This window comes from Macaca fascicularis, chromosome 6 (genome assembly GCF_037993035.2).
Source record: "Macaca fascicularis isolate 582-1 chromosome 6, T2T-MFA8v1.1".
NCBI classification, from domain to species: domain Eukaryota; kingdom Metazoa; phylum Chordata; class Mammalia; order Primates; family Cercopithecidae; genus Macaca; species Macaca fascicularis.
The window spans coordinates 74,894,141-74,921,515 of NC_088380.1; the positions used below are offsets into that span (position 1 = coordinate 74,894,141).

At 42.4% G+C, this 27,375-nt stretch overlaps 1 protein-coding gene across 4 annotated transcripts in view; it reads left to right on the forward strand.

The window, feature by feature from the left end:
• The first annotated feature begins 201 nt into the window (after positions 1 to 201).
• Positions 202 to 27,375, forward strand: part of CDK7 (cyclin dependent kinase 7) — a 51,496-nt gene continuing 24,322 nt past the window's right edge. The window contains exons 1-6 of one of the 4 annotated variants that reach the window (XM_005557071.5): positions 202 to 391; positions 744 to 803; positions 20,515 to 20,548; positions 22,676 to 22,743; positions 23,528 to 23,596; positions 27,200 to 27,310. In XM_005557071.5, coding sequence (XP_005557128.1) covers positions 326 to 391; positions 744 to 803; positions 20,515 to 20,548; positions 22,676 to 22,743; positions 23,528 to 23,596; positions 27,200 to 27,310 — 408 coding nt within the window. In that variant the 5' untranslated portion in view covers positions 202 to 325. Of the gene's footprint in view, positions 392 to 743; positions 804 to 20,514; positions 20,549 to 22,675; positions 22,744 to 23,527; positions 23,597 to 27,199; positions 27,311 to 27,375 lie in introns of those variants that run through there. The other 3 variants (XM_005557072.5, XM_005557073.5, XM_065546354.2) reach the window with 3 other exon arrangements.

Genomic DNA, 27,375 nt, shown 5'->3' on the forward strand with positions numbered 1-27,375 from the left:
ATCCCGAGCATGGAACACCAAATTAGAACGCTGACTAGTGCCTGGTAATGTAGAAAATACCCAAGTTAAAACGGTAACAGAGTGACACAGCAGCCATTGAAGATGCTCCACTTAAGGCACCGACAGGCGTCACGTGACGGGTGGGGAACGCCCACCGCCCGGGCCTAGCGCAGCTTCCTCCGCCCACCACGGAAGTGGGGCGGGGATACTAACGCGGCGGACCCGGGTGGACGGAAGTGGCTGTTGGAGGCTTTAAGGTAGCTTTAAATTCGTGCTGTCCTGGGAGTTCGCCCCTTTCGCCTGGAGTCGGGCTTTGCGGCGCCGGATGGCTCTGGACGTGAAGTCTCGGGCAAAGCGTTATGAGAAGCTGGACTTCCTTGGAGAGGGACAGGTGAGGCTCTCTGGAGGGACGGGGAAGGCCCCGAGCGGACAGTCTCGCGCCGCCTCCACCTTTGCCGGTTTTCCCGTGGAGGCCAGAGGTCTGGCTTGGCTGCTCATTCTCTTTGGGGGAAACCTCCCAGACGCACTTGCTGCCCCTTCTTTACATCCTGGGGGTGAATCCCTGAGCGGCCTCTCCTTGCTGAAGAGTAGCCTGGAGCTGGACGGAGACTGACCCGCCACGTTTCCAGCCGCCGCGAGTCCGCTAAGGAACTCTGGGCTCTCTGCTTCGCGAAATGTAAAAATGCAAAAAGGCAAACACAGAAACTCCCATAAACTTACGTTATTCCTATTTTTCTTTCTAGTTTGCCACGGTTTACAAGGCCAGAGATAAGAATACCAACCAAATTGTCGCCATTAAGAAAGTGAGTTACCTTTTTGTGTCGTGTTTCTTCAAGTCTCCTTGAAGATGTCTGTATTATGAATTGACTGATAGCCATTTTATTAGTCTTGACCATACTCTGATAATGAGTTACTCATGTCATGTTCAGAGACAAAATAATTAGTACTTTATGTTCCCAAACGGAACTCTAGGGTTGAACCCCTTTTAATTTCTGTTGAAATGAAGAAGCTGTATGTTATTTTCACTGCATAAACTCATGTTGGGGGTAAGTATGCCATCTTTTCGGTCTTCAGAACTATTTGATACCGTGATCTTTCCAGGTCACTGTTTCTGCCACATCTGCATCCACTCAGTGTGTCGTATCTGTATTTTCTGTGTACAGATTTACCATGAAAGATTTTCGCTAGCATTAACAACATTGATGTGAAGTCTAAAATGAGTTCAGTAGCTTCTTATATTCATTCAAAAGACTTGGGTCGGCCAGCCGCGGTGGCTCACGCCTGAAATCCCAGCACTTTGGAAGGCCGAGGTGGGCGGATCACTTGAGGTCAAGAGATGGAGACCATCCTGGCCAACATGGTGAAACCCTGTCTCCACTAAAAATACCAAAATTAGCTGGGCGTGGTGGCGCTCGCCTGTAGTCCCAGCTACTCGGGAGGCTGAGGCAGGAGAATCGCTTGAAGCTGGGAGGTGGAGGTTGCATTGTGCCGAGAGGGCGCCACTGTGCTCCAGCCTCGTGAGGGAGCGAGACTCCATCTTAAAAAATTTAAAAAAAAAAGACAGACAGACTTGGGTCATAATTACGTAACTCACATTCACCTACATTGTTTCATTTAACCTTCAAAACAATCTGTAAAGTGGTTAAAAGTAATCCTATTTTATACTTGAGGTACCTGAGGCTGAGAGATTAGGTGATTTGTCAAGATCACGCAGCTAGTAATTGCCGAAGCTAGGATTTAAATCCAGGTGTCCTGATGTTGCTTTTGTTACCGTTGCTACTTTGAATCTGCTTCTCCTCCTTCAAAAACCCTAACTCCTTGGAAGTCATTCATATTTAACATTAATTCCCCCCTTTTTTGGTCATCTTCCAGCCTCCAGGCACTCTCTTGCATTCATTTAAAACCTGACTGACTCTTCTTCTCAACTATTCTTGCCATTATTACTGTTGTTGTTATTTTTGAGACGGAGTTTCGCTCTTGTCGCCCAGGCTGGAGTGCAACGGTGCGATCTCAGCTCACTGCAACCTCTGCCTCCCGGGTTCAAGCGCTTCCCCTGTCTCAGCCTCTCGAGTAGCTGGGACTACAGGCACCTGCCACTATGCCCGGCTAATTTTTATATTTTTAGTAGAGACAGGGTTTCGCCATGTCGGCCAGGCTGATCTCTAACTCCTGACCTCAGTTGATCCACCCACCTCGGCCTCCCAAAGTGCTGGGATTACAGGTGTGAGCCACCGTGCCTGGCCATTTTTTTTTTCCACTTTTTTACTTTTGTCATGTCCTACTTTATGTTTTATGATCCACCACTACAGCCTCTCCCTTGTGAAACCCTTAATTCAGAAGAATCTTTCCTCCTCTTTCTTTTGTGGGGGCTGGGGGAGGGCTCTCTCTGTCGCCCAGGTGGAAGTGTTGGAGTTCAGTGGCACAGCCATAGCTCACTGCAGCCACGAACTCGTAGACTAAAGTAACCCTCCCACCCCAGGCTTCAAGGTAGCTGGAACTAAGGACACATGTCACCAAGCCTGGCTTAGTCATCTTTTTAATTCTGTCTCTGGTTCACTATATCATAGCCACACTGACTTTTCTGTCCCTGTACAAATTAAATTCATGCCAGTCCCAGAATCACAGGGTCATTGCATTTGGTCTGGCTTCTTGGTTGGTATATTTTCCCTCTAGAACATGGCATGGCTGATTCCTTATCCAGGTTTCACTCAAATGTCTCCTCCATAGAGGCCTTCTTTGTTCATTCCAGCTAAAACAGATATGCCTCCCTCCTTCCCTATGCTTTGCTATAGTTCTGTCATCGATGTGGCATTTGTCGAAATTTGAAATCCTCCTATCTATGAGTTTATTGTCTGTTTAATTCCATTCACACTGTACCTAGGGCTATGGCTAGTGCATTTGTAGACACTGTTAAAAATGTATTGGCCTTTCGGCTGGGCGCGGTGGCTCATGTTTGTAATACCAGCACTTTGGGAGCTCAAGGCAGGCAGACCACCTGAGGTCAGGAGTTCGAGACCAGCCTGGTCAACATGGTGAAACCCCTGTCTCTACTAAAATACAAAAATTAGCCAGGCATGGTACCCCTGCTAGTCTCCTGGCCTCAAGTGATTGTCCTGCCTAGGCCTCCCTAATTGCTGAGATTACACCTGTGAGTCACTATACCTGGCCTATTTCTTGAGGTGTTTCTTTCCCCCAGTTTTAGACGTTGTATATACTTTCTACTATGAACATTGAGGATTTGGTGTTGTAGACCTTATTCCAACACTCATAATTTCTACTCCCATTCATTTGCTAGCATGTGTTTAATTTTATAAAAAGGGAAGGAATCATTAAATAAGCTACTCTGTACTCATTCACCTGTTGCGTCTTGGACTTTAGAAATACTGATTATCTCACCCTTTTAAAAAGATTATGTGGAATTTGTTTCCTAATTTATTTAACCAATCCCCTATTGATGGCCTTTGGGGTTATATCTCATTTTTCAGTGTGTGTCTCAAATCTGTGTATCTCAAAACAATATGTAGTATTGCATACTTTTTTTTTCCTTTTTCTTTTTTATTTTTGAGACAGCAACTTGCTGTGTGTTTCCCTGGCGGGAGTGTAGTGGCACAATCATAACTCACTGAAGCCTTGACCTCCTGGTCTCAAGCATTCTGTCTGCCTCAGCTTCCCAACCAGCTAGGAGTACAGGTGCATGCCACCATACCCCACTAAATTTTTCCTTTTTTTGTAAAGACAGGGTCTCACTAAGCTGACTAGGCTGGTCTTCAACTCCTGGGCTCAAGTGATCCTTCCACCTTAGTCTCCCAGAGTGCTGAGATTACAGGTGTGAGCCACTGTACTCAGCCAGTATTGCATACTTTAAGCTATATATGTATATTTGGTATATTCTTCTGCACTTTGTTATTTATTTTTATTTATTAGTTTTTGAGATGGGGTCCTGCTCTGTCACACAGGCTGGAATGCAGTAGCGTGATCTTGGCTCACTGCAACCTCCACCTCCCAGGCTGAAGCAGATCTCCTGCCACAGCCTCTCAACTGCTGACCTCAGGTGATCCGCCCACCTTGGCCTCCCAAAGTTCTGGGATTACAGGCGTGAGCCACCACACCCAGCCTGCAACTTGTTATTCTGAGTCAACATTATTTCCGAAATCCTCTGTATCATATGATACATGTAGACCAATTGATTCATACTCATTGAGTATCAGTTTCCATTATATGTCTACACTGAAATTTTCTATCCAAACTCCCGTTGATAAACATTTAGGCTGCTTTTTAATGTTTTCCTCTAATACATTCCTTCTCTGGGTAGTCATCTGTGAGTCATCTTGTATGCAGGTTTGAGTTTCTCTAGAGAATGTATCTGTAATTGAAACAAATTATGAATTGTTGCTTCAGAGTATCACAACCATCATCTTCACCAGATATGGTCAAATTGTTCTCCAGAATGATTGGACCAGTTCACTGTCCCACCACATTCTCAACATCATTTGCATTGTCAGACTTTAAAACATTTGTCAATTACATAGATTGAAAATGATATGTACTTATGTTCGAATTAACATTTTTCTGATTACTGGTAAAGTTCATCATCTTTTCTTACACTTACTGGCTTCTTAGATTTTCTCCTGTTTTTCTGTTGGATTACTTACTTTTTTTGTCCTATTGATTTATTGGACTTATTCTTATTCATACTTTTTGGTTTTTTTTTTAATAAAGACAAGGTTTCACTTTGTTATCCAGGCTTTTGTCAAACTCCTGGCCTTAACCAATCCTCCAGCATCAGCCTCCCAAAGAACTGGGATTACAGGTGTGAGCCACAGCAAGCAGCCAGAATTCTTTATATATCATCTCCCAGTCTTTGGCAAGACTTTTAGTTTATTTATGGTATCTTTGAGGTACTGAAAGTTAAAATTTTAATATGATTGAATTTGTTAATTTTTTTCAAACCTTCAAAGGCTTCCTTTTTATGTGCTTTCCTGTTTCTGGATTACAAAGAATTTTCCTGTATTTTCTTCTAAAATTTTTTTTTTTTTTTTTTTTGAGACGGAGTCTCGCTCTGTCGCCCAGGCTGGAGTGCCGTGGCCGGATCTCAGCTCACAGCAAGCTCCACCTCCCGAGTTTACGCCATTCTCCTGCCTCAGCCTCCCGAGTAGCTGGGACTACAGGCGCCTGCCACCTCGCCCGGCTAGCTTTTTGTATTTTTTTTAGTAGAGACGGGGTTTCACCGTGTTAGCCAGGATGGTCTCGATCTCCTGACCTCGTGATCCGCCCGTCTCGGCCTCCCAAAGTGCTGGGATTACAGGCTTGAGCCACCGCGCCTGGCCTAAGATTTTTAAAATATTGATTTTAATACTTAGATCTTTATTTCACCAACAAGTTTTTTCTTTGTTGTATGATATGAGGATCCAGTATTTTTTCTCTTTTTTTTTTTTTTTTTTTTCCAATAGAGACAGGGTCTTTCTGTGTTGGCCAGGCTGGTCTTGAATTCCTGTCCTCAAGCCATCCTCCTGCCTCAGCCTCCCAAAGTGCTTGGATTACAGGCATGAGCCACTGTGCCTGGCTAAGATTGAGTATTTTTTCTCCAGTTGTCCCAGTACTATTAATAGTCTGTCATTTTCCCAATGAGTTGTAATGCCAAATTCCCCATACCCTTGCCATACCAAGTTCCAGTGTCGGAACTTGGGTCCAATTTCTGGGCACACTATTCTGTTCCAGTGGTGGGTTTATTTTTTGTTTTGCTTTGTTTTTCCCATTGCTGCTGAAATACTACAGTGTCTTTAAAAAGTCTTGAAATCTGTTAACTCCCATACACCTCGTTTTTCTTCTTCAGAATTGTTTTGGCTACTCTATGAGACAATTGGGAAATCTGAATCAGGAAAATTTGAGTAGGAACTAGATATTAGATGATACTGTAGCATTATTGTTAATTTTGTTAGATGTCAAAATGGCATAGTTATGTAAGAATGTCCGTATTTTAGAGATGCTTACCTAAGTATATTGGAGTGAAATGACATGAAGTCTGGGGTTTTAAAATACTTTAGCCAACAAAAAGGAGAGGTTGGATGAAGTAAGTGTGGCAAAATATTGGTCACTGTTGAATCTGGGTAATGGAGTAGAGGGTTTTATGAAATTACTCTATTTTTTATTATGTGTGGAAAATGTAAGAATTTTAAAATCAACTGTTCTTAGCTCCTTCCTTTTCTTTCTTTTTTTTTTTTTTTTTGTTTGAGACGGAGTCGCCCTCTGTTGCCAGGCTGGAGTGCAATGGTGCAATCTTGGCTCTCTGCAACCTCTGCCTCCCAGGTTCAAGCAATTCTCCTGCCTTAGCCTTCCAAGTACCTGGGATTACAGACACGTGCCACCATGCCCAGCTAATTTTTTGTATTTTTAGTAGAGACAGGGTTTCACCATGTTGGCCAGGATGATCTGTATCTCCTGACCCCAAGTGATCTGCCCGCCTTGGCCTCCCAGAGTGCTTGGATTACAGATGTGAGCCACAGTGCCTGGCCTCTTTTTTATTTTTGAGTAGTACTCCTTGTGTGCATGTACCACATTTTCTTTATTCATTCATTTGTTTGACAGACGCATAGATTGCCTCTAAATCTTGGCTATTGTGAGTAGTGCTGCAATAAACATGGGAGTTAAGATATCTCTTGGACATACTGAATCCGTTGGCATATATACATAGTAATGGAATTGCTGGATCATATGATAGCTCTATTTTTAGTTTTTTGAGGAACATCTAAACTGTCCTCCGTAGCAGTTACACTAATTTATATTCCCACCAACAGTGTACCTAGGGTTCCCTTTTCTCCACATCCTCACCAGGATTCATCCGTATCTTTTGGATAAAAGCCATTTAAACTTAGGTGAGATGATCTCTCATTGTAGGTTTTGTTGTTTTTGTTTTTGAGACAGTCTCACTCTGTCACCCAGGCTGGAGTTCAGTGGCACAATCTCGGCTCACTGCAACCTCCGCCTCCCGGGTTCAAGCAATTCTCCTGCCTCAGCCTCCTGAGTAGCTGGGGTTACAGGTGCGCACCACACCACCGCACCCAGCTAATTTTTGTGTTTTTAGTGGAGACGTGGTTTCACCATGTTGGCCAGGCTGGTCTCGAACTCCTGACCACGTGATCCACCCGCCTCAGCCTCCCAAAGTGCCGGGATTACAGACATGAGCCAGCGGCCCCAGCCCTCATTGTAGTTTTCATTTGCGTTTTTCTGATGCTCAGTGATGTTGACCACCTTTTCATATGCTGTTTGCCATCTGTATGTCTTCTTTTGAGAAATATCTATTCAGATCTTTTGCCCATTTTTAAATTGGATTATCAGATTTTTTTCATATAGAGTTGTTTGAGCTCCTTATATATTCTGGATATTAATCCCTTATCAGATGGATAGTTTGCAAATATTTTCTGTCATTCTGTGGGTTTTCTCTTCACTGTGTTGTTTCCTTTTTTCTCCAGAAGCATCTTAACTTGATGTGATCCCATTTGTCCACTTTTGCATTGGTTGCCTGTGCTTGTGGGGTATTACTCAAGAACTCTGTCCAGTTCAATGTCCTGGAGAGGCTTTCCAGTGTTTTCTTTTAGTAATTTCATAGTTTGAAGTCTTCAATTTAAGTCTTTAATCCATTTTGATTTGATTTTTGTGTATGATGATTGATACGGGTCTAGTTTCATTCTTCTGCATATGGATATCCAGTTTTCCCAGCACCACTTATTTATTTTGTTTGCAGCAAAGAAAGAGTTTAATTGTCACAGTGCCAACCAAGTGAGGAAGACAGTAGATAATTCTCAAATCTGCCTCCCTGAGAATTCGGAGGCGAGGGTTTTTCAAGGGTAGTTTGGGTAGGCAGTGGGCTAGGGAATGGGGAATGCTGATTGGTTGGGTCTTGGATAAAATCGTAGGGAGTTGCCCTGTCTTCTTGCGCTGACTCAGTTCCTGAGTAGGGGTCACAGAACCGGTTGAGTCAGTTTCTTCATACGGGCTCCTGGTCCAAGTGGCGCCAATTGGTCCATCAAAATGCAAGGTCTGAAAGATACCCCAACTACCAGTTTTATGTTTTACGGTAGTGATGTTATCTATAGGAGCAATTGTGGAGGTTACAAAATTCTTGTTACCTTTGGCTACATAACTCCTAAACAATAATTTTAACCTCGTGTAATTTTACAAAGATGCTTTTAGTCTCTGAGCAAGGAGTGGGTTAATTTTGGGAAAGGACTGTTATCATCTTTGTTTCACAGTTAAACTCTACCCTGAATTTCTCCCATAGTTAGCATTGCCAACACTCAGGAATGAGCAAAAAGCTTGTGAGGTTAAAAGCAAAGATAGGGCCAGGCGCAGTGGCTCACGTCTGTAATCCCAGCACTTTGGGAGGCTGAGGCAGGTGGATCACCTGAGGTCGGGAGTTCCAGACCAGCTTGACCAACATGGAGAAACCCCATCTCTACTAAAAATACAAAATTAGCCTGGCATGGTGGCGCATGCCTGTAATTCCAGCTACTTGGGAGGCTGAGGCAGGAGAATTGCTTGAACCCAGGAGGCGGAGGTTGCGGTAAGCTGAGCTTGCACCTTTGCACTCCAGCCTGGGCAACAAGAGCAAAAACTCTGTCTCAAAAAAAAAAAAAAAGCAAAGATGGAGTCACCTATGTCAGGTTTTGCTCACTGTTGTAATTTTTGCAAAGGTGGTTTCAAAAATATGCCTCTTTGGCATGTTGATTATTGTGAGCTGGTTATCCTGAGAAACTGCAGATACAGGAGTAGATCTGAAAAGCTGCCCTTTTTTAAGGGAATTGTACGTTTATAAAGGAGTATCTCTTTGACAGGGCATCTCCTCTGCACCAGGAAGAGAAGAAAGACTAAATCTCTAGAGACTATTAATGCAGAAGGCATCAACTTAAATCTGTACAGCAAACCTAACCTCTGCTTAAGGCACAGCACCATTTATTGAAGAAAATGTCTTTGCCTCATTGTATGTTGTTGGCACCATTGTTGAAAATGAGTTTGCTGTAGATGTATGGATTTTTTTCTGGGTTCTCTATTCTGTTCCACTGGTCTGTGTGTGTGTTTTTATGCCAATATCAAGCTGTTTTGGTTATTATAGCTTTGTTATATGAAGTCGGGTAATGCGATTCCTCCCTTTTGTTCTTTTTTCTTAGGATAACTTTGGCTATTCTGGGTCTTTGTCGTTCTACACAAATTTTAGGATTGTTTTTCCTATTTCCATGAGGAATGTCATTGGTATATTGATAGACATTACATTGAATCTGTAGATTGCTTTAGGTTGTATGGGCATTTTAACAATATTGATTCTTCCAATCCATGAATATGAATTATCTCTCCATTTTTTTGGTGTGTTGTCTTCAGTGTCTTTCACCAATGATGGTTTTTTGTTTTGTTTTGTTTTGTTTTGTTTTCCCGCGACAGAGTCTCACACTGTTGCCTAGGCTATAGTGCAATGGTGTGATCTCAGCTCACTGCAACCTCCGCCCCCCGGGTTCACGCCATTCTCCTGCTTCAGCCTCCTGAGTAGATGGGATTACAGGCACCCTCCACCACACCCAGCTAATTTTTTGTATTTTTAGTAGAGACAGGGTTTCACTATGTTGGCCAGACTAGTTTCAAACTCCTGACCTCATGATCCACCCGCTTTGGCCTCCCAAAGTGCTGGGATTACAGGTGAGAGCCACCGCACCTGGCCAATAGTTTTTATTTTAGAGAACTTTCACTTAATTTGGTTAATTCCTAGATATTTAATTTTATTTGTAGCTGTTGTGAAGGAGATTACTTTCTTGATTTCTTTTTCAGATTGTTCACTGTGGGCATATAGCAGGGTTATTGATTTTTGTGTGTTGATTTTTGTATGCTGCAACTTTTGTGAATTATCAGTTCTAGTCATTTTTTGGTGGAGTCTTTAGGTTTTCCCAAATATAAGATCATATCGTCTGCAAACAAGAAGAATTTGACTTCTTCCTTTCCAATTTGAATGCCCATTATTTCTTTCTCTTGTCTGCTTGCTCTAGCTAGGACTTCCAGTGCTATATTGAATAACAGTGGTGAAAGTGGGCATCCTTGGTGTGCTTCAGCTCTTAAAGGAAATAAGTTTTCCCCCATTCAGTATACTGGCTGTGGGTCTGTAGTATACGGCTTTTATTATGTTGAGGTATGTTCTTTCTATACCCAGTTTTTTAAGAGTTTTTATCATGAAGTGATGTTGGATTTTATCAAATGCTTTTTCAGCATCAGTTGAAATGATTATATAGTTTCTGTCCTTCATTTGTTGATATATCACTTTGATTGATTAGCATGTGTTGAACCATCCTTGCATCCCCAGGATAAATCCCACTTGGTCATGATGAAGGATGTTTTTATGTATTGTTGAATTCAGTTTGCTAGTATTTTTTTGAGGATTTTTACATCAATGTACATCAGGGATATTGGCCTGTAGTTTTCTTATTTTGATGTGTCTTTGTCTGATTTTGGTATCAGGGTAATACTGGCCCCATAGAATGAGTTTGGAAGTATTTACTTCTTTTCTGCTTTTTGGAATAGTTTGAGTAGTATTGGTATTAGCCCCCTCCCCTCCTCCCCCTCCCCTTCCCTTTTCCCTTCCCCTCTCCTTCCCCTCCCCTCCCCTACCCTCTTCTCTTTTTTTTTTTTTGTCTCTCTCTATTGCCCACCCAGACCTGGAGTGCAGTGGCATGATCTCAGCTCATTGCAACCTCCACCTCCTGGGTTCAAGTGATTCTCCTGCCTCAGCCTCCCAAGTTGCTGGGATTACAGGCATGCACCACCACGCCTGGCTACTTTTTATATTTTTAGTAGAGATGGGGTTTCACCATGTTGCCCAGGCTGGTCTCGAACTCCTGACCTCAAGTGATCTGCCTGCCTCGTCCTCCCAAAGTGCTGGAATAACCACTGTGCCCAGCCTAGCCCTTCTTCAAATGTTCGGTAAAATTTAGCATTGAAGCCATCAGGTCTTGGGCTTTTTGCTGGGAGATTTTTTATTATGGCGTCAATCTTATTACTGTTAATGGCCTGTTTAGGTTTTCAATTTCTTCATGGTTCAATCTTGGTAAGTTGTATGTGTCTAGGAATGTATCTATTTCTTCTAGGTTTTCCAGTTTCTTGGTGTATAGTTACTCATAGTAGCCACTAATGATCCTTTGGATTTCTGCGGTATTGGTTGTAATGCCCCCTTTCTTCACATCTGATTTTATTTATTTGCATCTTCTCTCCTTTTCTTTTAGTCTAAAGGTTGGGTAAGGTTTTTAGTGGTCAGGATTTTTATTGGAACTGGTCATGCAGGCATTTTCTGCCTAGCATGTACCAAAAATCCATACTCAAATCATGGTGGAAGCAAGGCACCTCTTCTTATGGTGGCAGGAGAGATTTTTGTTTTTCCTAGAGCAGGAGTGCAAGTTTGTTTATTTATTTTTTGAGATGGAGTCTCACTCTGACGCTAGGGTGTAGTACAGTGGCGTGATCTCGGCTCACTGCAAACTCCACCTCCCAGGTTCAAGTGAGTCTCCTGCCTCAGCCTCCTGAGTAGCTGGGATTACAGGCGCGCACCACCAGGCCTGGCTAACTTTTGTATTTTTAGTAGAGATGGGGTTTCACCATGTTGGCCAGGATGGTCTCGAACTCCTGACCTCGTTATCTCCCTGCCTCGGCCTCCCAAAGTGCTGGGGTTACAGGTGTGAGCCACTGTGCCGGCCGGAAGTTTATTAAAAAGCTTTAGAGTAGAAAGAAACAAAAGTGCACTTGGGAGAGATCCAAGTGGGCAACTTGAAGAACATGTGTCCAATTTTGATGGTCTTTTCAAAACACCAACTTGTTATTTTGTTGATCTTTTGTATATTTTTTTTGTTTCAATTTCATTTATTTCTGCTCTGATTTTTATTATTGTCTTCTAACTTTGGGATTGGTTTGCTCTTGCTTTTTTAGTTCTTTGAGATGCATCATTGTTTATTTGAAAGTTTTTTTTTTTTTTTTTTTTTTTCATGTAGGCAGTTGTAACTATAAACTTTCCTCTGAGTACTGCTTTCCCTGTATCCCAAGGTTTTGGTATGTTGTGTTTCCATTATCATTTCTTTCAAGAAATTTTTCAATTTTCTTCTTCATCTATTCATTGACCCACTGGTCATTCAGGAGTGTATTGCTTAATTTTCATGTACTACATAGTTTCTAAAATTCCTCTTGTTATTGATTTCTGGTTTTATCCCAGTGTGGTCAGAAAAGATACTTGAATCAGATTTCGGTTTTTTGCAATGTTTTAAGATTTGTTTTGTGGCCTAACATATGGTCTGTCCTTGAGAATCATTCATTTGCTGAGGAGAAGAATGTTTAATCTGCAACCATTGGATGACATTCTCTATAAATATCTACTAGGTCCATGTGGTCTGTGGTGTGGATTAAGTCCAGTGTGTCTTTGTTGATTTTCTGCATTGATCTGTCCAGTAGTGAAAGTGGGGTGTTGAAGCCTCCAGCTATTATTATATGGGGTTTGCCTCTCTCTTTGATGCTAAAAATATTTTATATATCTGAGTGCCGCATTGTTGGATGCATATATTCAATTTTTATATCCTCTTACTGAATTGACACCTTTATCATTATATAGTGACTTTGTCTCATTTTATAGTTTTTGCTTGAAATGTGTTTTATTTAATATAACTACTCCTGTTCTGTTTTGGTTTCCATTGGCAGTGAATATCTTTTTCCATCTCTTTATTTTCAGTCTGTGTGTGTCTTTATAGTTAAAGTGTTTCTTGTAGGCAACAGATCATTGGGGCTGCTTCTTTTTTTTTTTTTTTTTTTAATCCATTCAGTCACTCTGTGCCTTTTGATTGAAGAGTTTAGCCCATTTATATTCAGTGATATTATTGATAAGTAAGAACTTTTATTCCTACCATTTTGTTATTTGTTTTCTGGTTGTTTTATGGTCTTTTCTTCCTTCTTTCCTTCCTTCCTGTCTTGCTAGTAGTAAAGGTGATTTTCTCTGGTGGCACGTTTTAATTTCTTAATTTTTATTTTTTGTGTATCTATTGTATGTTTTTAGATTCGAGGTTACATCAGGCTTGCAAATAATATAACCCATTATTTTAAACTGATGACAACACTGATTACATAAACCAACAAGCAAAAATAAAACTAATAAAAACTCTACATTTTAACTTTGTCTCCCCACTTTGTTGTACTATGTCTTGAACAATTGTTATTGTTTTTGATTGTTTCATGTTTTTTTTGTTTTGTTTTTTTTTTTTTTTTGAGACGGAGTCTCGCTCTGTCACCCAGGCTGGAGTGCAGTGGCGCAATCTCGGCTCACGGCAAGCTCCGCCTCCCGGGTTCACGCCATTCTCCGGCCTCAGCCTCCCGAGTAGCTGGGACTACAGGCGCCCGCCACTGCGCCCGGCTAATTTTTTTCTATTTTTAGTAGAGACGGGGTTTCACCATGGTCTCGATCTCCTGACCTTGTGATCCGCCCGCCTCGGCCTTCCAAAGTGCTGGGATTACAGGCGTGAGCCACCGCGCCCGGCCGATTGTTTCATGTTTTTATCTTTCTGCTGGATATGAGTAGTTTACATACCGCAATTACAGTGTTATAATATTATGTGGTTTTCTGTGTAATTACTATTACCAGTGAGTTTTGTACCTTTAGATAATTTCATATTGCTCATTAACATCTTTTCTTTCTGATTGAAGAACTCCCTTTAGCATTTCTTGTAGGACAGGTCTGGTGTTTATGAAATTCCTCAGCTTTTGTTTGTCTGGGAAAGTCTTTTTTTTTTTTTTTTTTTTTAATTTCTTATAAATCATTTAAATTGTAATTATTTCCTTTTTTTTAAATTTATTTATTATTATTATACTTTAAGTTGTAGGGTACATGTGCATAACGTGCAGGTTTGTTACATATGTATACTTGTGCCTTGTTGGTGTGCTGCACCCATCAACTCGTCATTTACATCAGGTATAACTCCCAATGCAATCCCTCTCCCCTCCCCCCTCCCCATGATAGGCCCCGGTGTGTGATGTTCCCCTTCCTGAGTCCAAGTGATCTCATTGTTCAGTTCCCACCTATGAGTGAGAACATGCGGTATTTGGTTTTCTGTTCTTGTGATAGTTTGCTAAGAATGATGGTTTCCAGCTGCATCCATGTCCCTACAAAGGACACAAACTCATCGTTTTTTATGGCTGCATAGTATTCCATGGTGTATATGTGCCACATTTTCTTTTTTTTTTTTTTTTTTTTTGAGACGGAGTCTCGCTGTGTCTCCCAGGCTAGAGTGCAGTGGCGTGATCTGGGCTCACTGCAAGCTCCGCCTCCCGGGTTCACGCCATTCTCCCGCCTCAGCCTCCCAAGTAGCTGAGACTACAGGCGCCCGCCACCACGCCCGGCTAGTTTTTTGTATTTTTAGTAGAGACGGGGTTTCACCATGTTAGCCAGGATAGTCTCGATCTTCTGACCTCGTGATCCACCCGCCTCGGCCTCCCAAAGTGCTGGGATTACAGGCTTGAGCCACCGCGCCCGGCCCTGTGCCACATTTTCTTAATCCAATCTGTCACTGATGGACATTTCGGTTGATTCCAAGTCTTTGCTATTGTGAATAGTGCCGCAATAAACATACGTGTGCATGTGTCTTTATAGCAGCATAATTTATTTATTTTTATTTTTGTTTGTTTGTTTGTTTTTGTTTTGAGACGGAGTCTCGCTCTGTCGCCCAGGCTGGAGTGCAGTGCCCGGATCTCAGCTCACTGCAAGCTCCGCCTCCCGGGTTCACGCCATTCTCCTGCCTCAGCCTCCCGAGTAGCTGGGACTACAGGCGCCCGCCACCTCGCCCGGCTAGTTTTTTGTATTTTTTTAGTAGAGACGGGGTTTCACCGTGTTAGCCAGGATGGTCTCGATCTCCTGACCTCGTGATCCGCCCGTCTCGGCCTCCCAAAGTGCTGGGATTACAGGCTTGAGCCACCGCGCCCGGCCAGCAGCATAATTTATAATCCTTTGGGTATATACCCAGTAATGGGATGGCTGGGTCATATGGTACATCTAGTTCTAGATCCTTGAGGAATCGCCATACTGTTTTCCATAATGGTTGAACTAGTTTACAATCCCACCAACAGTGTAAAAGTGTTCCTATTTCTCCACATCCTCTCCAGCACCTGTTGTTTCCTGACTTTTTTTTTTTTTTGGAGATGGAGTCTTGCTCTGCCGCCCAGGCTGGAGTGCGGTGGCCGGATCTCAGCTCACTGCAAGCTCCGCCTCCCGGGTTTACGCCATTCTCTTGCCTCAGCCTCCCGAGTAGCTGGGACTACAGGCGCCTGCCACCTCGCCCGGCTAAGTTTTTGTATTTTTAGTAGAGACAGGGTTTCACTGTGTTAGCCAGGATGGTCTCGATCTCCTGACCTCGTGATCCGCCCGTCTCGGCCTCCCAAAGTGCTGGGATTACAGGCTTGAGCCACCGCACCCGGCCGTTTCCTGACTTTTTAATGATCGCCATTCTAACTGGTGTGAGATGGTATCTCATTGTGGTTTTGATTTGCATTTCTCTGATGGCCAGTGATGATGAGCATTTTTTCATGTGTCTGTTGGCTGTATGAATGTCTTCTTTTTTTTTTTTTTTTTTTTTTTTTTTTTTTTGAGACGGAGTCTTGCTCTGTCACCCAGGCTGGAGTGCAGTGGCGGGATCTCAGCTCACTGCAAGCTCCGCCTCCCGGGTTTACGCCGTTCTCCTGCCTCAGCCTCCCGAGTAGCTGGGACTACAGGCTCCCGCCACCTCGCCCGGCTAGTTTTTTTGTATTTTTTAGTAGAGACGGGGTTTCACCGTGTTAGCCGGGATCGTGTCTCGATCTCCTGGCCTCGTGATCCGCCCGTCTCGGCCTCCCAAAGTGCTGGGATTACAGGCTTGAGCCACCGCGCCCGGCCAGAATGTCTTCTTTTGAGAAATGTCTGTTCATATCCTTTGCCCACTTTTTGATGGGGTTGTTTGTTTTTTTCTTGTAAATTTGTTTGAGTTCTTTGTAGGTTCTGGATATTAGCCCTTTGTCAGATGAGTAGATTGCAAAAATTTTCTCCCATTCTGTAGGTTGCCTGTTCACTCTGATGGTAGTTTCTTTTGCTGTGCAGAAGCTCTTTAGTTTAATTAGATCCCATTTGTCAATTTTGGCTTTTGCTGCTGTTGCTTTTGGTGTTTTAGACATGAAGTCTTTGCCCATGCCTATGTCCTGAATGGTACTACCTAGGTTTTCCTCTAGGATTTTTATGATATTAGGTCTAACATTTAAGTCTCTAATCCATCTTGAAAGTCTTTATTTCTCCTTCCTGTTTGAAGGATATTTTTGCTGAATATGCTATTCTAGGTTGAAAGTTACTTTCTTTCAGCACTTCAAATATATTCTGACACTCTCTCCTAGCCTGTAAAGTTTCTACTGAAAAGTCCGCTGCCAGACATATTGGGGGCTCCATTATATGTTATTTGTTTCTTTTCTCTTCTTGCTGCTTTTAGGATTCTTTCTTTTTCTTTTTTTTTTTTGAGACGGAGTTTCGCTCTTGTTGCCCAGGCTGGAGTGCAATGGTGCGATCTTGGCTCACCACAACCTCCTCCTCCCGGGTTCAAGCGATTGTCCTGCCTCAGCCTTCCCGAGTAGCTGGGATTACAGGCATGTGCCACCATGCCCGGCTAATTTTGTATTTTTGGTAGAGACAGGGTTTCTCCATGTTGGTCAGGCTGGTCTCGACTTCTTGACCTCAGGTGACCCACCCTCCTCAGCCTCCCAAAGTGCTCAATTACAGGCGTGAGCCACAGTGCCTGGCCTAGGATCCTTTCTTATTCCTTGACTTTGAGAGTTTGATTATTAAATGTGTTGAGGTAATCTTCTTTGGGTTAAACCTGCTTGGTATTCTGCAACTTTTTTTTTTTTTTTGGAGATGGAGTCTCATTTTTCTTGCCCAGGCTGGAATGCAGTGGCACAGTCTTGGCTCACTGCAACCTCTGTCTCCCAGGTTCAAGCAATTCTCCTGCCTTAGCCTCCTGAGTAGCTGGGATTACTGGCGTGAGCCACCATCCCGAGCCCTATGTTCCATAACTTTCTTGTACTTGAATATTGGTACCTATTTCTGCGTCTCGGAAGTTTCCTGTTATCCCTTTGAATTAACTTTCTACCTTGCCTCTCCTCTCTACCTCCTTTTTAAGGCCAAAAACGCTTAGATTTGCCCTTTTGAGCCTGTCTTCTAGATCTTGTAGGTATGCCTCATTTCTTTTTTTTTTTTTTTTCTTTTGTCTCCTCTGTTTTTAAATATCCTGTTTTCAAGCTCATTAATTCTGCCTTCTGCTTTATCAGTTCTGCTATTAAAAGGCTGATGCGGCTGGACACAGTAGCTCATGCATGTAATCCCAGCACTTTGGGAGGCCGAGGTGGGTGGATCACTTGAGCTCAGGAGTCTGAGACCAGCTGGGCGACATCATGAAACCCCATCTCTACAGAATATAGAAAAATTAGCTTGACATAGTGGTTTGTGCCTGTGGTCCCAGCTTCTTGGGGGGTCTGAGGGGAGAGGATGGCTTTAGCCTGGGAGATGGAGGTTGCAGTGAGCCGAGATTGCACCACTGCACTCCAGCTTGGGTGACAGAGTGACAGAACAAGACTGTGTTTCAAAAAAGGAAAAAAAAAAGGGTTGGGCATGGTGGCTGACACCAGTAATCCCAGCACTTTGGGAGGCTGAGGCGGGTGGATCACTTTAGGTCAGGAGTTCGAGACCAGCTTGAACATGGTGAAGCCTCGTCACTACTAAAAATACACAATTAGCTGGGTGTGGTGGTGCATGCCTGTAATTCCAGCTACTTGGGAGGGTTAGGCAGGAGAATTGCTTGAACTCAGGAGGCAGAGGTTGCAATGAGCTGAGATTGTGCCGTTGCACTCTAGCCTGGGCAACAAGAGCGAAACTCTGTCTCCAAAAAACAAAGACTGATGCATTCTTGAGTATGTCAGTTGCATCTTTCCACTCCAGAATTTCTGCTTAATTCTTTTTAATTATTTCAAGTATTTGTTGAACTTACCTGATAGGATTCTGAATTCCTTCTCTGTGTTATCTTGAATTTCTTTCAGTTTTCTGAAAACAGCTATTTTGAATTCTCTAACTGAAAGGTCACATATCTTTCTCTGCAGGATTGACCCCTAGTGCCTAATTTAGTTCATTTGGTGAGGGTATGTATTTCTGGATGGCCTTAATGCTTGTGAGTGTTCATTGCCATCTGTACGTTGAAGAGTCAGGTATTTATTATAGTCTTCACAGTCTGGACTTGTTTGTACCATTCTTATTGGAAGGCATTCCAAGTATTCAAAGGGAATAGAGTGTTGCGATCTATGTCATTGGTCACTGTAACCATATCTGCATTAGCGGGTACCCCAAACCCAGTAATGCTGTAGTTTTTCTACACTCATAGAGGTACCGTCTTGGTGGTCTTGGATAAGGTCCAGAATTCTCTGTATTACCAGACTCTGTATTACCATTCTTTCTTCCCCTTTCCTCAGGTGGAGGAGTTGCTCCTGTGTCCACCAGCAACACAGGACCATGGGGGAGGGAGTATTGCCAGGGTACCACCAACGTTCACTTAAGGCCCAGGGCTCGTCAGTCAGCTTACGCTGCATGCTGCCAGGCCTGGGACTCACCTTCAGGGTAGTGGGTTCCCCTCTGTTCCAGGGGTAGGTCCAGAAATGCCATCCAAGAGCCAAGGCCTGGATTCATGGACCCCAATAGCCCACCTGGTACTCTTCCCCAGTGCAACCAAGCTGGTCCCTAAGCTGCAAGACAGAATCCCCTTTACTCTTCCCTCTCCTTTTCTCAAACAGTAGTCTCTCCTGGTAGCCACTACAGCTGTGAATATGCTGTGTCATACCTGAAGCCAATATGTCTCACAGTTTCACCTGAGGCCCATGGTGAGGCCCTGGTTACCACTGCTGATTATTCAGGGCTCAGGGACTCTATAGTGAGCAAATCATGAATCCTAAATGGACTACTTTAAATAAGAAATTCTGTGTTGTTTTTTTGTTTGTTAGAAGTAGGATCTCCTGTTCTGTTGCCCAGACTGGAGTGCAGTGATGCAAATATAGCTCACTGCAGCCTTGAACTCCTGGGCTCAAGCAGTCCTCCTCCTTCAGCCTCCCAAGTAGATGGGACTACAGGCACATGCCACCGTGCCCCAATAACTTTTTAAATTTTTCTGTAGTGACAGAGTCTTGCTTTGTTGCCCAGACTGATCTTTAACTCCTGTACTCAAGCGATCCTCCTACCCAGGCCTCCCAAAATACTGGGATTACAGGCATGAGCCACCTGTATGTTTGTTTGTTTGTTTGTTTGAGACAGTCTCTCTCTGTTGCCTAGGCTGGAGTACAGCAGTGTGATCATGGCTCACTGTAGCCTGCCTCAGTCTCCTGAGTACTTGGGACTATAGGTGTGTGCCAATACTCCTGGCTAATTTTTAAAAATGTTTATTAGTCACAAGGTCTTGCTATGTTGCCCAGGCTGGTCTTAAACTCCTGGGATCAAGTGATCCTTCCACCTTGGCCCATCAAAGTGTTGGAATTTACAAGTGTGAGCCACCATGTCCCGCCAGTCTTTTATTGATTGCTGACATTTTTTTTTAAAAAACAGAACATTTTTTTTTTTAAATGTTCTTTACTCAGGTAATTTATTTTGTGTAAGACTAAACCTGTTAATGTAAGTTGTTATGTTTATTCAGAGTAACAACATTTTAACCATCACAATTTGTAATTTTGCTTTTTGAAAAATGTGGTGTCTAGGCCGGGCACGGTGGCTCAAGCCTGTAATCCCAGCACTTTGGGAGGCCGAGACGGGCGGATCACGAGGTCAGGAGATCGAGACCATCCTGGCTAACACGGTGAAACCCCGTCTCTACTAAAAAATACAAAAAAAAAACTAGCCGGCCGAGGTGGCGGGCGCCTGTAGTCCCAGCTACTCGGGAGGCTGAGGCAGGAGAATGGCGTGAACCCGGGAGGCGGAGCTTGCAGTGAGCTGAGATCTGGCCACTGCACTCCAGCCTGGGCGACAGAGCAAGACTCCATCTCAAAAACAAAAAAAAGAAAGAAAAATGTAGTGTCTAAGAGCATATTATTGGACTTATTACCAACTATACAGCATGTTATTTTCTGTATCTTTCCCTCCAAGTAGGCTAACTTGAAGTACATATTTATTTTTAATCAGGGTACCCTTAGTTATTTAGTTCACATTGAACCTTGAAAAGGTAATTCTTAATTTTATTATTTGAATGTGTAGTTCGGAAACTTAAGGGACAAGGGTAGGTGTTTGATTCTTATATTGTTAATTTTATCTTTCCGATCATGATTCCTACTCTCTTTTTGCCTGCTAGGTACATATCGGTTGCTAATTGTGTTTTTGCTGTGGTGAAGTATTTGAAATGTTTACATATTATTTGTTGATTCTAAATAATTTAACACGTTTTTAATATATTTGGTTTTTTTTTCCCTCTCTACCAGATCAAACTTGGACATAGATCAGAAGCTAAAGATGGTAAGTATTTCATGTAATCTGACAGATAGGAAAAGTTTTATCCTTTTTTTTAAAAAAGGACAGGGTCTTGCTCTGTCACCCAGGCTGGAGTATAGAGACACAATCATAGCTCACTGCAGCCTCAAGCTTCTGTACTCAAGCAATTCTACCACCTCAGCCTCCTGAGTAGCTAGGGCTATAAACATATGCCACCACTTGTGGTTAATGTTTTATTTTTTGTAGAGATGGGGTTTGGCTGTGTTACTCAGGCTTCTCTCAAACTCCTGGCCTCAAGCTATCCTCCCACCTCGGCCTCCCAAAGTGCTGGAATTACAGGCTTGAGCCACCATGCCCAGCATAAAGTTTTCATTCTCACTGAAGAAACTAGCAAAGTATTAATTAATAAGAGTTAGCAGTGGTTCTGGATAGAGTTACTGCAGTGTCCCCGAAGAGTAAAGATAGACTCAGGATAGAGGAGTAGTATTTGGTGATTTTTACCAATTGGATGTTCAGAAAAACATTCTAAATCACCCACATAAATGGAAGGCAGCAAGCTTAATTAGTTTGTCTTTCTGTCTTCATTACGGTTTTACGTGTTACAAGCCATTGTTTTTTCTGTTTCTGAGTTTCTAATTTGAAAATTCAGGATACATTTTCATGAAAGTACATAAAGCTAACTATGGAATAGATATATGGGGAAAGGATTTCATTAAACTTTCTTCCAAAGTCTTATTTATTAGGAGTCATCATAAAATAGCTCTTATAAAAGAGACCCATTGTCTGTGTAAGTGCCAATACTATATCTTATTTTTATTTTATTTATTTATTTTTGAGACAGTGCCATGCTCTGTTGCCCAGGCTGGAGTGCAGTGGTGCGATCTCAGCTCACTGCAACCTCTGCCTCCCGGGTTCAAGCCATTTTCCTGCCTCAGCTTCCTGAGTAGCTAGGATTACAGGTGCGTGCCACCACGCCCAGCCAATTTTTTGTATTTTTAGTAGAGATGGGGTTTCACCACGTTGGCCAGGCTGGTCTCGATCTACTGGCCTCAAGTGATCTGCCCACCTAGGCCTCCCAAAGTGCTGGAATTATGAGCCACCGCACCTGGCCTATATCTTATTTTTAATTTTGAAATCTGTCATTTGTATTGGAATATATACTGTCTTATTACTAGTTTGCTTTTAGCACAAACAATATGCCACTAACATTTGTAGGGCAAGAGTAGGGAAGCTTATCATCTATATGCTGCACACTTATATATGTTCTTAGTCTGATGGTCTTCAGATCCTGATATCCTATAGATAAAGTGAAATTTTTTTCACCATTTGTCATAGTCTTTGTTAAGCTATTTTTTAAAAAAAGCAATATAGGCCTGGTACGGTGGCTCACGCCTATAATCCCAGCACTTTGGGAGGGTGAGGCGGGTAGATCGCCTGAGCTCAGGAGTTCGAGACCAGACTGGCCAACATAGCAAAACCCTGTCTCTAACAAAAGTACAAAAAATTAGCCAGGCGTGGAGGCACGCACCTGTGGTCCCAGCTACTCGGGAGGCTGAGGTGGGAGAATCACTTGAATCTGGGAGGTGGAGGCTGCAGTGAGCTGAGATCATGCCACTGCACTGCAACCTGGCTGACAGAGTGAAACCCCATCTCAAAAAAAATTAATAATAAAAATAAAGCAATGTAAAAGAACAACAGATTTCACATAAAAATTGTCAAAGTAGCCCTTATTTTTGTGTGGAATGTTCACTATTTTCTGAGGTGACTAACCTTTCTTTAAAAATATATGTTTGTGGCTGGGCGCGGTGGCTCACACCTGTAATCCCAGCACTTTGGGAGGCCGAGGCAGGTGGATCACGAGGTCGGGAGTTCGAGACCAGCCTGACTAACATGGTGAAACCCTGTCTCTACTAAAAATACAAAAATTAGCTGGGCGTGGTGGCGCATGCCTGTAATCCCAGCTACTCAGGAGGCTGAGGCAGGAGAATTGCTTGAACTCGGGAAGTGGAGGTTGCAGTAAGCTGAGATCACGTCACTGCCCTCCAGCCTGGACAACAGAGTGAGACTCCATCTCAAAAAAAAAAAAAAAAATGTGTTTTTAAGGTTTGAGATTTCAGAATTACTCACATTTTGCTTTGCCTTTTTATATAGGTATAAATAGAACAGCCTTAAGAGAGATAAAATTATTACAGGAGCTAAGTCATCCAAATATAATTGGTGTGAGTATGATCAAAACTGTTACTGGGATTTGGGACTCTGCCTTTTCTTAATATAATGGATGTTGATTAAAGGCTCAGCAAGATGACTTGTTCTAGATGAGCCTTACAGAAGCTTAAAGGAAATACATTTCCTATCCCAGTTGTTTTGGTAGACGTTGTCTTTAAAACTATACCACTGATTAAATAAATGAAATATTGACATGTAGGCTAATTTTGTCAGAAATAATTTTGAAGTCTAGGGAGCTCTAGCATATAGTGGCTGAGAGTGTGAACCTGAATTCAAAACCTTTCTTTCTGCCTGTGTGAGACCTTGAGTGTGTTTACTCACAACTCCCCGGAGTCCCTGCCCCATAGGGTAGTTGTGAGACTAGCCAATTGAACAGATGTATCTGGAATAGTGCCTGCCATGGAAAATGTATTCATTCATTCAATGATAGCCGCTGTTATTTAGAGGAGTTCTTAAGAATCACATTTGGGACTTTTCTTTTAAATTGGAGACTGGAATGAGGTTTTCACTGGTTAATTTCTTAATTATAACTCCAAATATTTGGGGAAAGAGGTTGGGTATTTTTTTTAAGTAAAATTTAATATTTTTGTGCTTCAAAATACTAATTCCTTTAGTACTGTCCAAAAAAGGAAAATGTCAAATTAATCAAATGATTTAAGCTTTATAGGGAATTACCAACAGTTTAAATGCTTTTTAAATTTTAAAAAATTGCCTCAGTTGCTATCATACTGTCAGGTATTAAATAGTGAATCACATTTTAATTTTTTTACTTTGCAGCTCCTTGATGCTTTTGGACATAAATCTAATATTAGCCTTGTCTTTGATTTTATGGAAACTGATCTAGAGGTAAGATTAAGATTCCTGGAGAAATTCCTTTGTCCCAGTTTATCAAACAAGAACCTAAATACTTGTTTTCTACCTAAGAAGATACTGCTAGTAAAAGGAAAAAAAAAGCTTAATTTTGTTGAAATTTGGATATACTCTAAGTCAAAAGGATCTCTTGAGTTATTTTCTTCTAATCATTTAGTGATATTCCCAGTGTTACATACAAAGATTTGGATTTCATTGGCCTTTCTCCCTTCCAAGTTCCCATAGCTAGTTGACGTCATTTTTGGAGAAATGAGCATTAGACCTGTAAGTTTTTTTTTTTTTTTTGAGATGGAGTCTTACTCTATCCTGGAGTGTAATGGCATGATCTCAGCTCACTGCAGCCTTCACCTCCTGGGTTCAAGTGATTCTCTCACTTCAGCCTCCCAAGTAGCTGGGATTACAGGTGCCAGCATGCCTGGCTAATTTTTATATTTGAAGTAGAGACGGGGTTTCACCATGTTGGCCAGGCTGGTCTTGAACTCCTGACCTCAAGTGATCCACCCTCCTCAGCCTCCCAAAGTGCTAGGATTACAGGCATGAGTCACCATGCCCAGCCAACGTATAAGAATTTTATTTCCGGACAGGTGCAGTGACTCACGCCTGTACTCTGAGCACTTTGAGAGGCCAAGGCAAGAGGATTGCTTAAGCCCAGGAGTTCAAGACCAGCCTGGACCACATAGTGAGATCCTGTCTCTACTTTAAAAATTATATTAAAAAATAAAGAAGCTTATTTCCATGTAACCAGAGTAATGTCATTCTTTTGAAAGCCAAGTTTGTTTTGTTTTTTGGTTTTTGTTTTTGAGACAGAGTTTCGCTCTGTTACCCAGGCTGGAGTGCAGTGGCGTGATCTCAACTCACTGCAACCTCTGCCTCCCAGGTTCAAGCGATTCTTGTGCCTCAGCCTCCCGAGTAACTGGGATTACAGGCACCCATCCCCATGCCCAGCTAATTTTTGTATTTTTAGTAGCGATGGAGTTTCACTTTGTTGGCCAGGCTGGTCTCAAACTCCTGTCTCAAGTAGTCCACCTGCCTTGGTTTCCCAAAGTGCTAAAATTACAGGTTTGGGCCACTGCATCTGGGCAAGTTTCTTTTTAAAAAATATAAAATTCATTAATATTAGTTGAATCTCAAAAATCGAATAATCCAAGGATATGGAACGGCTGGAAGTTTGTTGTTGGTTTTTTTGTTTGTTTGTTTGTTTGTTTTTTGAGATGGAGTCTCTCATTGTCACCCAGGCTGGAGTGCAGTGGTAAGATCTTGACTCACTGCAACCTCTGCCTCCCAGGTTCAAGCAATTCAACTGCCTCAGCCTCCCGAGTAGCTGGGGTTACAGGTGCCTGCCACCATGCCTGGATAATTTTTGTATTTTTAATAGAGACAGGGTTTCGCCATGTTGACCAGGCTGGTCTTGAACTCCTGACCTCAGGTGATCTGCCTGCCTCAGCCTCCCAAAGTGCTGGGATTACAGGCGTGAGCCACCTCGCATGACTGGAACAGCTGGAATTCTTTTTTTTTTCTTTTTTTTTGGGGGGACGGAGTCTCGCTCTGTTGCCGTGGCACGATCTCAGCTCACTGCCACCTCCACCTCCCGGGTTCAAGCGATTCTTCTGCCTCAGCCTCCCGAGTAGCTGGGATTACAGGTGCCTGCCACCATGCCTGGATAATTTTTGTGTTTTTAGTAGATACGGAGTTTCACCATATTGGCCAGGCTGATCTTGAATTCCTCACCTCATGATCTACCTGCCTCAGCCTCCCAAAGTGCTGGGATTACAGGCGTAAGCCAGCATGCCCAGCCCCAACAGCTGGATTCTTATACACTGCTGGTGCGAAAGCAGTGAAATGATAAAGCCACTTTGGAAACAGCTTGGCAGTTTCTTATACAATTAAATACACACCAGCCAAATTAAAGCAAAAAAAGATTTCACACAACACATCAGAAAGTAATAGGAACACACTAAATGCTCAGACTGGTGGTGATTGAGTCCATAGCCTATTGTGATAGGTCCTTCCAGCATCAGTACCACTAGTATTATGATCTATAATAGCATCACTAATATTGTGATTGATAATACTAATCAATAATCTTGTGATCTAGCAATACCTCTGCTAGGTATTTATCTAAAAGAAAGAGGCCGGGCACAGTGGCTCACACCTATAATCCCAGCACTTTGGGAGGCTGAGGCAGGCAGATCACCAGAGGTCAAGAGTTTGAGACCAACCCGTCCAGCATAGCGAAACCCCATCTGTACTAAAAATAAAAAAATAAAAAAATTAGCTGGGCGTGGTGGCGGGTGCCTGTAATCCCAGCTACTTGGGAGGCTGAGGCAGGAGAATCAATTGAACCTGGGAGGTGGAGGTTGCAGTGAGCCGAAATTGTGCCACTGCACTCCATCCTGGGTGACAGAGTGAGACTCCCATCTCAAAAAAAAAAAAAGCCAGAATTCAGTTGGTACACAGATGTTGGGCTTTATTAATAATTGTCAAAACTGGAACAATCCAAACATCCCTCATTCTGACTGTACAAACAAACTGAAATACTATTCAGGTATAGAAACAAACTATTGATAACTGCAACAACATAGATGAATCTGAAATGCGTTATGCTAAGTGAAAGAAGCCAGGCTAAAAAGACTATGTATTGAATCATTTCATTTATATGATATTCTGGAAAAGGCAAAACAAAAGGAACCAGAAACCAGATCAGTGGTTATGGGAACTTTGGGGTAAAGGAAAGGAGTAAGTACAGAGGGGCCTCAGGGAATTTTGGGAGGTTACGGAACTATGCTTTGATTATAGTGGTGGTTACATGACTGGATGCATTTGTTAAAACGCATGGAACTATACACTAAAAAGGGTATGCTTTACCTTAAATCTGATTTTAAAAAAAGAAAAGGGGAACTTTTAGTTCCTAACTGATAAATCTAGAAATAAACTGACATTAGGCACAGCTCACAAATAATGCCATCAAAACTCAGTCTTACAGTTTAACTCAGCTCTGTTTTCTTCTCTGTTGCCTTCTTCATGTGTACAGTTCTCAATATGGTGTTCCAGATACTTCTAGGTATATGTTTGTAGAGTTTAATAATACCTGAGGAATGAAAGTGCTTTCTTTTCTTTGATTCTAGCACACTTGTCTTGTATCTCTGAACCAGTCACTTGGCCAGGAGACTGCAGTGTGATAATGGGGATGCCTGGGTCATGTGCCTACCTCTGGAGGCCTTAGGTTGGCTCAGTCCTACCTTAACCATGTGGACTAAGCTGAGAAGAGATGGCTTCCCAAAGGAACACTAAATGCTATTGTTAGAAGCATTTAGAAGATGCAAGCAAAAACAACAGGTGTTTGCTACTTTCATGCGAAAGCAGTAGAGGACAAAGTACTGCTTTCTTTCCAAACCAGAAATGCTCTCCCTACCCATCTAACTCTGGAGATTCTGACAGTGCTTCCTGAGGAAACTTAGATAACCTCTCTTGAGAGTCTCCTGTATTGATACTTATATTTTAAGTCTATAAATTGTTTTATATGGTAGAGTTTATTTGAAATAATAAAGGGTACCTGTATATTGTATACTTGCTTTACAGGTTATAATAAAGGATAATAGTCTTGTGCTGACACCATCACACATCAAAGCCTACATGTTGATGACTCTTCAAGGATTAGAATATTTACATCAACATTGGATCCTACATAGGGTAAGGTTTTTAATATTGCTTCTTTATAGCAGTCAAGTTTTATAGAGCCAATTTAGTACATAATG